At 34.4% G+C, this 13,613-nt stretch overlaps 1 protein-coding gene across 1 annotated transcript in view; it reads right to left on the minus strand.

The window, feature by feature from the left end:
* Positions 1–1,728: 1,728 nt before the first annotated feature.
* The window catches only part of Fbxl7 (F-box and leucine-rich repeat protein 7), an 89,809-nt gene continuing 77,924 nt past the window's right edge, over positions 1,729–13,613 (minus strand). The window contains exons 2-5 of the mRNA XM_065506373.1: positions 7,357–8,304; positions 2,579–3,418; positions 2,341–2,520; positions 1,729–2,264 (exon numbers count right to left, since the gene is read on the minus strand). Of these exons, the coding sequence (XP_065362445.1) occupies positions 1,729–2,264; positions 2,341–2,520; positions 2,579–3,418; positions 7,357–8,269 (2,469 nt within the window). The 5' untranslated portion in view covers positions 8,270–8,304. The remainder of the gene's footprint in view (positions 2,265–2,340; positions 2,521–2,578; positions 3,419–7,356; positions 8,305–13,613) is intronic.

Below are 13,613 nucleotides of genomic sequence, written 5' to 3' on the forward strand. Positions count from 1 at the left end.
TTTTATATAAAAAATCGAATTTTGGTCAGAAATATGAGTGATCACAGATCGAGCTGCTTTTCTTGATTAAACGCTTATTGGCCAAGTTATTAGCGAATTAAGATATTTTGAGTTTTTATATAAAAAATTGAATTTCGGTCAGAAATATGAGTGATCACAGACCGAGCACCTTTTCTTGATTAAACGCTTATAGGCCAAGTTATTAGCGAATTTAGCTATTTTGAGTTTTTATATAAAAAATCGAATTTTGGTCAGAAATATGAGTGATCACAGATCGAGCTGATTTTCTTGATTAAACGCACTGGCCAAGTTATTAGCGAATTTAGATATTTTGAGTTTTTATATAAAAAATTGAATTTCGGTCAGAAATATGAGTGATCACAGATCGAGCTGCTTTTCTTGATTAAACGCTTATTGGCCAAGTTATTAGCGAATTTAGATATTTTGAATTTTTATATAAAAAATCGAATTTTGGTCAGAAATATGAGTGATCACAGATCGAGCTGCTTTTCTTGATTAAACGCTTATTGGCCAAGTTATTAGCGAATTTAGATATTTTGAGTTTTTATATAAAAAATCGAATTTTGGTCAGAAATATGAGTGATCACAGATCGATTAAACGCTTATTGGCCAAGTTATTAGCGAATTTAGATATTTTGAGTTTTTATATAAAAAATCGAATTTTGGTCAGAAATATGAGTGATTTAGATATTTTGAGTTTTTATATAAAAAGTCGAATTTTGGTGAGAAATATGAGTGATCACAGATCGAGCTGCTTTTCTTGATTAAACGCTTATTGGCCAAGTTATTAGCGAATTTAAATATTTTGATTTTTTAATAAAAAATCGATTTTTGTTAAGACATATGAGTGATCACAGATCGAGCTCTTTTTCTTGATTAAACGCTTATTGGCCAAGTTATTAGCGATTTTAGATATTTTGAGTTTTTATATAAAAAATCGAATTTTTGTCAGAAATATGAGTGATCGCAGATCGAGCTGCTTTTCTTGACTAAACGCTTATTGGCCAAGGTATTAGTGAATTTAGATATTTTGAGTTTTTATATAAAAAACCGATTTTTGGTCAGAAATATAAGTGATCACAGCACAAAATATAAGTGATCACAGAACGAATTTTAAGAATAATTTTAAAATCAGTCCATAACAACCCACATTTAAAATATATTGTTTATAAAAATGCCTTAAAAAGCGCATTAATTTGATTTTTATTGAAAATATAATAATTTATTTATAAAGAAAACAAAACAAATGCCAGGCCTAATACATACAAAATTACTAATACATTAAACTAAAAAAAATAAAAATTCTTTTAAATATTTTTGATTATAAATATTCAATACTTGATTTTTGTTTGTGTTAAATAAAAGTAATTAATAAAACTAAAAATTCTGGTTCATTAAAAATATTTAATTACAATTGATTTAAATTTGTTTAATTTTTTTTTTAGATTTTAAATAATTTACAAACAATTTTTAACTAAGAGAAGTTTCATTGCTAAAAATAGGGTTTAAAAAAGTATTTAATACTTTTACAAACAAAGAAATATTTAAATAATTTTGCTTAAAACACTTAAAACAATAATTTCTTTAATTTTTATTTGTATACTTTATATATAAAATAAGTACATATGTACAATTAGGGGCAGTTAGGAAATAATGATGATGAGGAGGTGGAGTAGGAGGAGCAACAATGTTGGGTGTTAAATTCCTTTAACAAAATCCTGGATTTGTATGCTCGATAATACATCTTTTACAATATTTCTTAACAGCTCTATAGCCTTCAATGGATATCTGACAATCTTGTATATTCAATTGCTGCAGACCGCGACAATAGTACGCAATACATTGGACGCCACGATCGGTAATCATATCACAATTTCGTAAACTTAATTTCTTTAAATTCGGACAACTTTCGGCCAAAGCCCTTAGGCCAGCATCACTCACATCACACTTGCCAATATCGAGAGCTCTCAAGCGAGGACATGAACGTGCCAGTACTGTTATGGAATCATCACTAACCGCTTCACAACCCCGAGCATTTAGGTAGCGTAATTTATAGCAACGTCTTGCAATTACTTTTAGACCCGCATCAGATACCCTGTCACATTTGGCTACAGAGAGATAGCGTAATGCTGCGCCTAGTTTGGCCAATTCGTAGAGGCCGAAATCGGTAATGTTGAGGCAATCGGAAACGCTAAGCTCTTTAAGAGCTATGCAAAAACTTGGCACAAATTTTAAGCCTGCATCTGTAAGTGGAGGAAAGCAAAAATGATTTAGAGTTTATTTTCTCAAAATCCGAAATTATTGGATAGTAATACTTACCAGTGATTTGTATGCAGCGCCTTAAATAAAGATACACCAATTGAGGACAATTTTTAACCACAATTTTTAGACCCACATCATCTAAAGCTGTACAATCGGTTAAATCTAAATATTGTAATAAAAGTCTTCTGGGTGGTTCCAAATTTGGATTCGGTGTTATGGTATTAATTTGCGTGCAACCTAAAAAACTCAAACAATTAAAATCGTATTAATTTTTGTTCCTTAATCGTAAACTTACCCGTTACATCCAAATGTTGAACATTAGTGCATTTTGTCAAAACATCTACTAGAGCCTGATTTGAGACATTAACACATGTTTGCAGCTGTAAGTGTGTCAATTCCGGACATCGTCGGGTCAGTAGCTGTAGTCCCTTATCCGATATACGACAGCCATCGGCCAGCATAACTCTCTCCACATCCGGACACGAGCCATTACGTGTCTGACCACACAACTGGCGAAAAATCATTTTCAAAGCTTTGTCACCGTTCAAGTGTTCCCCTTTCAAGGTAATAACTTTCCACAATACCGGACGCCAGGCCAACTGTTCAAATCTCCGACAAACCCGCGCCAAACTGCACAATTCACAACTATCGAACCATTGGAAGACTTTCAAAATTGCCTCATCTGGCAGGCGGTCAAATAGAGGACCCGATCTGAATGGTCCTTTCTTAGACCATGGGGGTGGTCCGGTTTCCACGTGTCTCCGGGCTATGGCCGCCGCTGCCGACATGGCAGCCGGCGGTGGATGATGTACTATACTGTGTGTTGTTATGGTGTTCGGATGATGGCCAGTGGGTGAGGGTGACACCAAGGTGGCATAACCCTGATCTAGACTAGGTGAAAATCTGCCTAAATTACACAAACCATCGGATAAACTTTTCACTTTGCTGTGATGATAGCGCTGGTCCAAGGCCAAATTCGACGATGAGGAGGTGTTGTTATTTGAACTGGAAAAGTTGTCTATGTGGTTCGATGAACTAAACGCATTGGCGGGTGAGTTAGTGCGATTCAAGAGATAACGATCGGAACCACTAGTTTCGCTAGGACTCGAGGCGCGATGATGTAGCAGATGAGGATCTGTAAAACAGGGAGATATTAAATTATTTGTTAAATAAAATAAAATAGTATTTAAGCAAATCACAATTTTTAACCGATATTTGAGTTTCTTACAATAACATGGAAATTTCTCATTAAGAAAATAATTAATTAAATCGTGAATATCTTCGTGGTAGGATTTTGAACATGGATTAACTCAACAACAGTTTGCCGATCTTTTGGTGATAGAGAACTTATCTTGGCTTAAACAATTGTAATCTTTATAAATTCAATTCAATATTCGATCGAGATTGTCAGTATTCGGACTCTTCCGTATAATATAGATTACTGCATTTCTAGGCCCTTCATGTCGAGGAATTTCGGTTTCTCAATTCCGTATAATACGGAAGCAATGGACGGTCCTTTCTATGACACAACGGGTCTATCAGTCTATACAGATGGTTCTATAAAGGGAAATCGAGTTGGCGCAGGAGTCTACATTCAGGAATTCGACATTAGGTTATCTTTTAGACTTCCAAATGAATGTAGCATTATTCAGGCTGAAATATCAGCCATCAAAAGGGCGGCTAACTGGCTCAGTTATAACAAGATATCAGACAGGGATATTCGTATATATACTGACAGTCAGGGCGCAATAAAGTCTCTAACAGGTGTATACATAACATTTAATTTGCTCCAGGAATTAAACAGGATGACAGGACATTCAACAGTCGTACTTAAGTGGGGACACGGAGATACTACGGGCAACTGTGTTGCTGATGATTTGGCGAAAAAAGGCGCCATGCTACCTGACGGAGACATTGATTTCCTATATGGGATTCCGTTATTCAAATGTAAGGTACAAATTAGTAACTTCTACTATAAGCTCGCTCAAACAAGATGGGGTTGTGAACCCACATGCAATATTACCAGAATGATATGGCCCCGATTGAATCGTCATATCTTCTTGACACGCTCACAATTGAGTGGTGTAGTGGCGGTCATAACCGGACATTGCACTTTTGGCAACCATGCGAAGAGACTTGGCTTACCCTATAACGACTTCTGTAGAAGTTGTAAAAACGAAGAGGAGGATGAGACCATATTTCATCTTCTTTGTCACTGTCAGTCATTAGGAGATCTACGCTTAAGGTTTCTGGGACATCGTTCCCTACATAGTCTTTCAGAGCTCTCGAATATGAGGCTAGAGAGCATTAATGCCTTTATAAGGAGCAGTAATTGGTTAAAGTGGTTTAGAGTGACCTAATAACCGCCAACTCTTCGGTACGCAATTTAAAAAAAAAACTATCTCCTCTGCCTCTTTCTTCGGACATCTTCCTTTTAACTTTTTTCAATCTTCCCCTTTCTTCCTTCTTTCTTTCTTTCTTTTTCACTTCTATCTGTCCCTCTTTTTCTGACTGTCTACTTTCAGGTAACACAAAGGGACCTATAGCTTGGACTCACGTGAAGTGCTCTTCTTTTCTTTACTTCGCGGCTGCCTGGATCGAGATTTATTTTCGGTATTTTAATTGGAAACTCTGCTTCTTAGATAATAGTGTCAATGACATGGCGAAAATGGTGGAAAAAATAATTATGATGGGGATGAAAACGTTCATTCCAACAATGAAAATTTCGTTTAAAACTATGGAAAAATCCTGGTTTAATAGGAAGTGAAACATTGCAATCAGATCCAGAGAAGAAGCATTCAGAATCTGGAGTGATAACAAAAATGCCGAAACTGATCCGCAAAAAGGCGAGATCTTCGTGTGCCAAAGTAATGAGGCGTCAAAAATGTATACACAAGCAGCGTCTCCGAGCGAAAGTTTTCACTGCTCCCCGGGGCAGTCAAAGCTGAATTATTTGCAAATAATTCAAAAGCATTAACCAAAGAGTATCAGTTACTATGCCAAATAAATATACTGTTTCGCGCTGGGGAAGATAAAAATGTTTTAGCGGATCTCAACATAAACAAGTTCTTTTAATTTTAAAAGAGATGCAGGAGTATTTTTTGTAGATATTTTCAAATAAATATATAAAATTTCGTAACATTCGGATAAGAACTTTATTCATGGTGATTTATTTTTAAACTGTATTGGGCTGTGGTGAGAAACTTTCGGAAAGATGGGTGGATCGCCAGATATACAGCCTTTATTTGACATACGTTGCTTCGAAAATCCAAAGAGAGCGATCCAAAATAAAAATCGATTGAGATAGTCTAACAAGAGTAGATCGCGAATAAATAATTTTTCGAAAATCGGACATGTCGAGGAAACATTTGGATAAAATGGGTAATAAACTATCAAACTCGAGTCATATCCTATCACAGCAGAGGTACCTCTTACAGTTCGACTAAAACAATTGCATTTTTGAGCAGTAAAACATAGAATTGATGGATCTAGATCTCGAGTCCAATGCCTTGTTTTTTTTAAAGTTAATCAAGAAATGAAAACTTGTGTTAATCTTCAAAGATAATGTTTTGAAATTTACATTTTTTTCTACTCTCCTGTTATACATGGTAGTGGGGACCGTAAGATAGCTCTACGTGGGCTAATGGTTGCATCAACCACTCTTTGCACTGGAACGAAACGTAAAATAATATTTACCAAGCTGGAAATGGCAGGAATCAGATTGCTGTTAAGGTTAAACATGTGCAGTTTGAGGACCGTGATAACGGATCACTATTCGATAAGGGTTTGAATTAAATGACAATCCGTATTTTTGTATGATGTGCGAGGATGTCTAGGAAACTGAAAAACATGAAGGCGTGTCAATAAGGGGCAATAGAGGGAGCAACTCCTAGGCAATTTCATGGATTTTTGTCATGGAAAATGCACATGTGGGCTCCCTTGCGTTTGTGTTCGATTGTGAGAGAACGCGGCACCCATCTTGGATAAAGCTTTCTTATACCAAGTGATCATTTAAAATTAAAACTAATGAGCCATATGAAATCATGGGTGTAGAGAACACAACTGGGCTTCTAGAACGTTCGGCATCTTTCGTGCTTGTACGGCCATAACGAAATACAGAAAACACTTTTTCACCATTGAAATTGATGGTGCAGAGATTCCATAGTATTTATCAAGCTTAGCCTTGATTTGAGGGATGGTTTTTTTCCGCAAAAAATAATGTTTAATGAACACACGAAATTCACTTTCTTAATGTTTCTCCTCAGGTCACGCGGCCCTCCCTTGGCCCGCCATACCAAAATTAAACAAAATAAATCAATAGCTTGTTCAAATTTTGACAGGAGTCAGCTGATATATGCCTGTTGACAGGAGCAGTGTTGGCCTTTCAGTTAAGAGGCGGGAAATTCAAAAAGTCACGGACTTATTGACCCGCCAAACGATTCTTCGATAAATTGGTAGACATTTTTGGTTATTAGCAAATCAGGAGGCTTTTTCCAGTTATGGGCGTTAACGTAGACAAATTTGTATAAAAATATTAATTGATTCTCAACCAGGGCTTTGAATTAATTAAGTTTGAGCTTAATTTACTAAAATCTTAATTCGGAATTATGAAATTGTAGCAATTCATTCCATATTCAAAGGAATTTATTAAAATATAATTCATTCGCCGTTGAAATAAAAATTTATAATGGAATAAGTTTTTGAAAAATTTAATCATTCAAGAAATTTTATTGAGCTATTTTGTCGTGGGTTTGAATTAAAGAAAAATTTAATGATCCAATAAGGAATTAGATCTATAATGAATAAATTCTTAAAGATACGAATTCAATACATTCGGAATAGTAAGGAATTTAAGACAATGGATTAATTCGTGCTGCATGGTTTAATGGAATTGTTAAGAGGATATATTTAATTTAATTTTGAAAATTCAATTAAGAATTAATTCTTTCGCACAATTCTGTTCTCAACAATTTCAATATGATTTCACCAAATGAATCTTTTATGACAAAGTTCATCGAATTATCTTACAAGATTAACATGATTTTAAATATAAAACAAATACTTTACACTTACCTTGTAACCTCTCATTGCCATCACTAAACTCGCACATACTGCGCAGACCATCCTCCAGATAATAACGTTCACTTTGATAATTACTAGCTTCGGAACCCAACGGCAAACCTCGTATGGCACTACCCAAATATAAAGCATCCATTTTCTTCTCCAAATAATATTGAGCATTACGACCATTACCATTTGTAGCGGCCGCCGGCACTGTGCCGCGACCATTTTGATGGCGTGTCAAACGGCTAGTGGTCGTGGTGCCGGGAGCAGCATCACTTGAGTCCTCAGTGTCGGCACTGTTACTGTGCAGTACATAGGCACTGGGCCCCCGTTCGTGACGACCGTATTGTATTAAATGTTCCAAGGCTAAAAAATTACGCTGTTGATTGGCATTCACGCCCACGCACAAATTCGATCTCTGTTGCTGCTGAGCAGTACGGCCTACCGAGGCAGATGTAGGCAATACGGTGGAACCATTTAGGGGATGCTGTCGTCCTCTCAACTCAAAGGTGGCGGCTTTATGTTGTATGGGCTGGGGCTGATCTAGAGAACTTTGTGACGATGATCGGGAGAGATCATACAGTTGAGCAGTGACCTGCTGCCTGTCTTGTGTGGTATTTTTGGCACTTTGTTGTGTATCCTCCAAATCTCCTCTCAGGCCATCGACTGTATCTCCCTGTTGCGATACCGACGTGGTATGATAAATAATATCCGTATCAGTATCTATGCTAAGATCGGGAGATTTTCGAGACATTTGATAAACTTGAGGATCTAGAGGACTTGAGCTTAAGGGATGATGAAAGGTGGGCTGATGTAGGCCATTCAAAGAGTCCATAACCGCATTGCTAGTACGTCCCAACGAGGCCAACGGACATTCTAAACTTGTAGGCGCTGTAGCGCGTCTAGCTGTTTGATGAGACATTCTAATAGTTGCTTTACAAGATTACTCCATTAAATCTGCAAATAAAGTAATAAAAAAAGAATGCAAAAAAGTGTTATAAAATGCGACGGCAATGTTTTCAATAATTTGTTAAACAAATTGTATTACATATGTTAAGCTCTTTATTTTTTTTAAAGGAATTTACTAAATTAAAAAGTCATTACCAACAGTAAGAGGAATAATAATAAAAAAAAATAAAAATAAAACTGCTAAACTACCAATAGTAGTAAAAATCCTCAAGGAGTAAGTGTATGCTAAAAAATAAAACTAAAAAAAAACTTGCATGTGCAAGCAATTGTGGTAGTTTTAGACGAAGTTGAAGAAGAAAATCATTTAAATCTGTTTTTGTGTTTCTGTTGTTGTTGTTGTTGCTTTTCAGAAATGTCTTCTTAAGATGCCAACTCATAAATATTAAACTCTATGCATATGCACACCACACTTCCTAGTAATGCATCAGGCAATAAGGAAACAATATATTGTATCGATATCACTTTTGACACTTTCCAACGACAGCTTACTAAAAACAAGATCCAAAACGTTCTTCATATATTTGTACCCGTGTGTGTGTGTGTGTGAGTGCTCTTTCTTACATAGTGTAACCAAATTGCTGCTGCAGTTGCAGTTGATGATGATGACGACGATGATTCTTATTGCTGCTGCTTAAAAATATGGCGGTTGGCGGATTTTTTATACCCAGCACTATGGGTTGATGATGTTAGTTAATTATGAATATATTTATTTAATAAGCATGATATTGTTACGAAATTGTACTTGAATTCAAATATAACGTTTTTAACGGCTGATTTAAAAGTAGCATAATGCTTTCAAATAGCAGAGCTGTAATAGCAAACTGTAACATACATATCTGTGGGCATTATTAACATTGAATAAAAGCTTTCAGTTGACCATTGATCGTAAGTATGGCAACGCTGTTTGCTGCGACCGTATATTCGAATTCGAATATTCAGTTAAAGAAAATTGTAGAAAGTACACCACAGATGGCGTATGTATTAGAAAGCTCTAGACAGTTAAAGAGCAATCTAGAGTCAGATGGCAGTGTTATAAATAGTCGCACAGGTTGCAGTAGTTAGTTACACAGAAAAAATTATATTTCAATTCAAACATTTATCCCATATTGAACTGGTTTCAATTATTTCTTAATTAAATCAAGTATTTATTTGCTCAAAAACAAAATTTCTTGATATTTTCTATTGAATTTGATTATTTTATCTATTCAACCAATTGTATATTGTAATTGAAATTCAACCAATAACGAAAATTGTATGTTCAATTGTCAAAATAATCAAATTCAAAACTCAAAATTCAATAGAAAATATCATGATGTAATAATTAAGGTGAGAGCGTTTCGACAACATACACAACAAACACAATATTTCTTGCTGAAAATTTTGTCAAAATTGAATTTGTCAAATAAAAAATAAACAAATTTTATTTTTGCATTTAACTAAAAAACGGCCGTTAAATTTAAATAATTTAAATAAAAAGAACAACGGTTTAATAGTGCTTTATCCAAATTTCATTATATGAAATCTTTTTATTCACATCTTCATTCATGTATTTTGATTTAATTTTTTTTCTTTGAAAATAAAATTTATTATTTTTCAAAACAAATTCAGTTTGACAAAACACAAGCACTTTCAAAATAGATAAATAAAAATCAACTGTGTTGTTGATTTCACCTTACTTAGTGCATCCTGGAAAATATCAAGAAATTTTGTTTTTGAGCAAATGTGACAAAAAATATTTGAATTGAAACGGTTTAAGAAATAGTTTTTTCTGTGTAGTTTATCAGAGACACTATTCGAATAAACATCAACTGAGTGCCTTAAAGTGCCTTGAAACGTAACAATATATAACGGTAAATCTTCTCTTTTTTCGATAAAAAAAAATAAAATGCTCAAGAGAATTAGAAACAATTTGCTGTTTTCTCATATGAAAATATAACTACAGAAGTGAAAATATTGTGGTATTATTCGCGGAGCATGATCACCTTTCGAAACTCCTGAATGAACAAATAAGAATATTTCATGCATTGCAGGGCATCAACACAAAACCCTCGTGAATGTTTTTAGCATATCTCAGTAATTCTGATAACAGTACCATTTATATTTCCTTTTCGATCACCTAACTTCGTAACGATTCTCTAACTGCTACGAAACTTTCAACGTTTATCTACAAAAAGGTTCGTTTGGTCAATCTCAACGATTTCCTTCGATATTTCAATTGGAAACTCAGTTTCTTATACAGTTATGTTAATGTCATGGGCAAAATGTCGATAACATAATAATAAGTCTCCTGGACCATTAGCTAATATAGGTACATTAGCTAATATTTCCAGCATTTTACATTATGACCATGATTTCCCTATAGGTTGGAAGTTAGCTAATGTAATGGAGAAGCTAAAAATCCTGAAAATTATCACCAAATAAGCATTTTTTGTGAACTTTCTAAAATTATAGAAGTATCGTAAATTACCATCGGAATATTTGGAGACCAAGAATGGCTTTCATAGGGAGACATGCTAGCATACTTGTTGGAAAGATGGTGTTGTTGCAACAGTTCAACTGTTCATAGGGAAAACAAAACTTAGACCAGACCCTACACTGAGTAAATAATTTATTTTCGTTAGGGATTTTTAGAAAAGGCCCTTAGGCCTTTTGATTTATTTCTATATGAAACTTATTTCTGTTAAACTATATTGGGATTCTAAAATTGTTAAGAGTTTTATGCTCGTTAAAGTAATATTAGGAAGTGGGCCTTATATGGGAGCTATGACCAATTATGGACCGATCACCGTGAAATTATGTCGTGACATTTATTTTTTTTTCTCCATTACCCCACTTGGGGGCATTTGGCTTCCACAAAGCATCTCCATCTTATACGAATTGTTGCAGTTGTTTTTTCGCGTATTTCCCATGTAGATTGCACAGTCCTAATTATTGGAGTATTGTGCGTCTCCATGTACGATGTTGCCATTAGATCCATTGTTATTGTTTGTATCAGTTTTAAACGGTTGTTGTTCCAGCTAAGTAGATGATTGGTCTGCTGTCGCGGGTACTCGGATACATGTATGATGTTGCCATAAGGATTCAATCGATTGCTATTATTGCATTGTGTCAGTTTCGTTAATCGGTTGTTGTTCCAGATAAGTAGATGATTGGTCTGCTGTAGCTGGTCTAGGATAATGGTGCTGCCATCTGTCGTTACCTAGAAACAACGCCCTCTGTGTATTTGGTGTAGAGGTGGGGAACCTTGCTGATCTTTTCTCCCAGGGGGTGGCGGGTTGCCTGACCTTTTCCATAATGTTATTATCTTTTCCAGGTGGAGGAGTGGTCAGGGGGCTTCTTGGATGAATTGTTTAGAGGGAGGTTAATTTTAAAAACTGGAAAACCATGATTCAAATTTTTTTCCTCTTCCAGTGATCGAACCTGGGGTGCTTGGTTTTGTAGGCAAGCACTTTAACCACTACACCATGCCTCCACATTTATATCTATATGAAACTTATTTCTGTTGAATTAACTGTAGATAACAACTTTTTTAAGAGAAATATGCACTTAAAAGTTATTTCCAGAAGTGAGTCTTATATGGAACCTATGACTAATTATGGACCGAATATCATAAAATTTGGCCACTTGACTTCGGTATATACAAAACATATTTGGAGCGACATTTTTTTGTCGATACCTATATAAATTAAACATTAATGACCGATAAAGTCGCATTTCGGGAGGCCGTTTGTATGGGGGCTAAGTGAAATAATGGTAAGATTTCAGCCAGTTTCAATAGGCTTCGTCCTTGGCCCAAAGAATCTGTATGTACGAAATTTGATCGAAATATATTCAAAATTGCGACTTGTACTTTGCGTCAGCCAGACGGGACGGGCATCGTTTAATGAGAAAGTGATTCTGAGTAGATCGGTATACTTTATAATATTTTAAAGTCTTAGTTAATACTTTAAAGTGTTAGGCGAATATTTTTGGGCTACTATGGTGGTGTAGGGTATAAAAACTTTTAGCTAATCCAGTTTTAGCTGAGTCAGTGAGACTCGGTTCGTTCCGGAGCGTAGCTCCATTTATTGTGGAAACGATGGAAATATGGTGTCGTTTAATTTTACATTTTAGCGAAAGTAAAGTAGTGCCTCTGGCATGGTTTACTTTTATCGAATCTTATTGGTTCTGGTGACTTCACTTGATTTATATTTAGCAATTTATATCCAAGCTCGCATTATACGAGTTGTTATAGATATGATATCATTATACAAGTTCAAGATTTAATCATGGGTACCGCAAGACTCCATTATTTCTCCCTCTTCTTCGTCAAACTTCCAACAAAAACATTTTTGTACATTTCTATTCATTTCCCATTTGAATCCATTCAACTTTAGGCCAAGCCTATTGAAGATTGGGGTAATAAGAAAAAATATGAATGATACGCTTCATTTATATCTTGTCATTATCTATAAATGGCGAAGAGTGCGATGTCCGGTGAACTAAGCTCATTTTTCAAGTGTCGAATGATATACTCAAGTACCTCAGAAAATGTTCTTGAACATTTTGAATAAATGTTGCTGAATTTGGGCAGGTGGCTGTGAGCAAGGAGTTGGCTTGTTGGTGATCAGCGAAACGAGATAGTTCACGATTATATTTGGGTTGAAATCTTATAGAAACAATCAAGATAGAACATTTTTTTTCTTAAGTAAATGGGTTCTAAAAAAATTGTGCTTAATAAAAATTTCAATGTGTAATTTGTTTATATATTAGATATGAATTAAAAAGATTCATTTAAAGTATTATCTTTAAAAAAAGCATAAAAAACAAACTTTTTAATTTTGTTTTTAACAAAACGTACTTTTTTTTCTTTATTTTTTAACAAAATGTTCTTTTTCCGATATTAAAATGGTTTTATATCAAACATCCTTAACATTTAATGTGGAACGAAATAAATAAAACTCAATTTCCCAAAAACTTGAAATGAGCAAACAAGTACTTTTTGGTCTGCGGCTCCTCATATACTTTAAAATACAAATTATAAAAAATTTTTTTTCCAAAATTGTTTTTGAAAATTTAAAAAAAAAATTTTAAATTTTTTTTCCAAATTGTTTTTTTTTAATTTTTAAAAAAAAAAAAATTTTTAATTAATTAGTGAAACAAAATTTATGACAAAAATATTTTTTGGTAAAAGAAAAATTTGAGTTAAATAAATATTTTTCCGGATTTTGACCCATTGTAGGTCCAACTTACTATAGCCTTGTATACGTCGTTGCAATGGACTTTGAAATATCTATCATTAGATATCCATATAGTCT

The sequence above is a fragment of the Calliphora vicina genome, chromosome 1 (assembly GCF_958450345.1).
Source record: "Calliphora vicina chromosome 1, idCalVici1.1, whole genome shotgun sequence".
NCBI lineage: Eukaryota > Metazoa > Arthropoda > Insecta > Diptera > Calliphoridae > Calliphora > Calliphora vicina.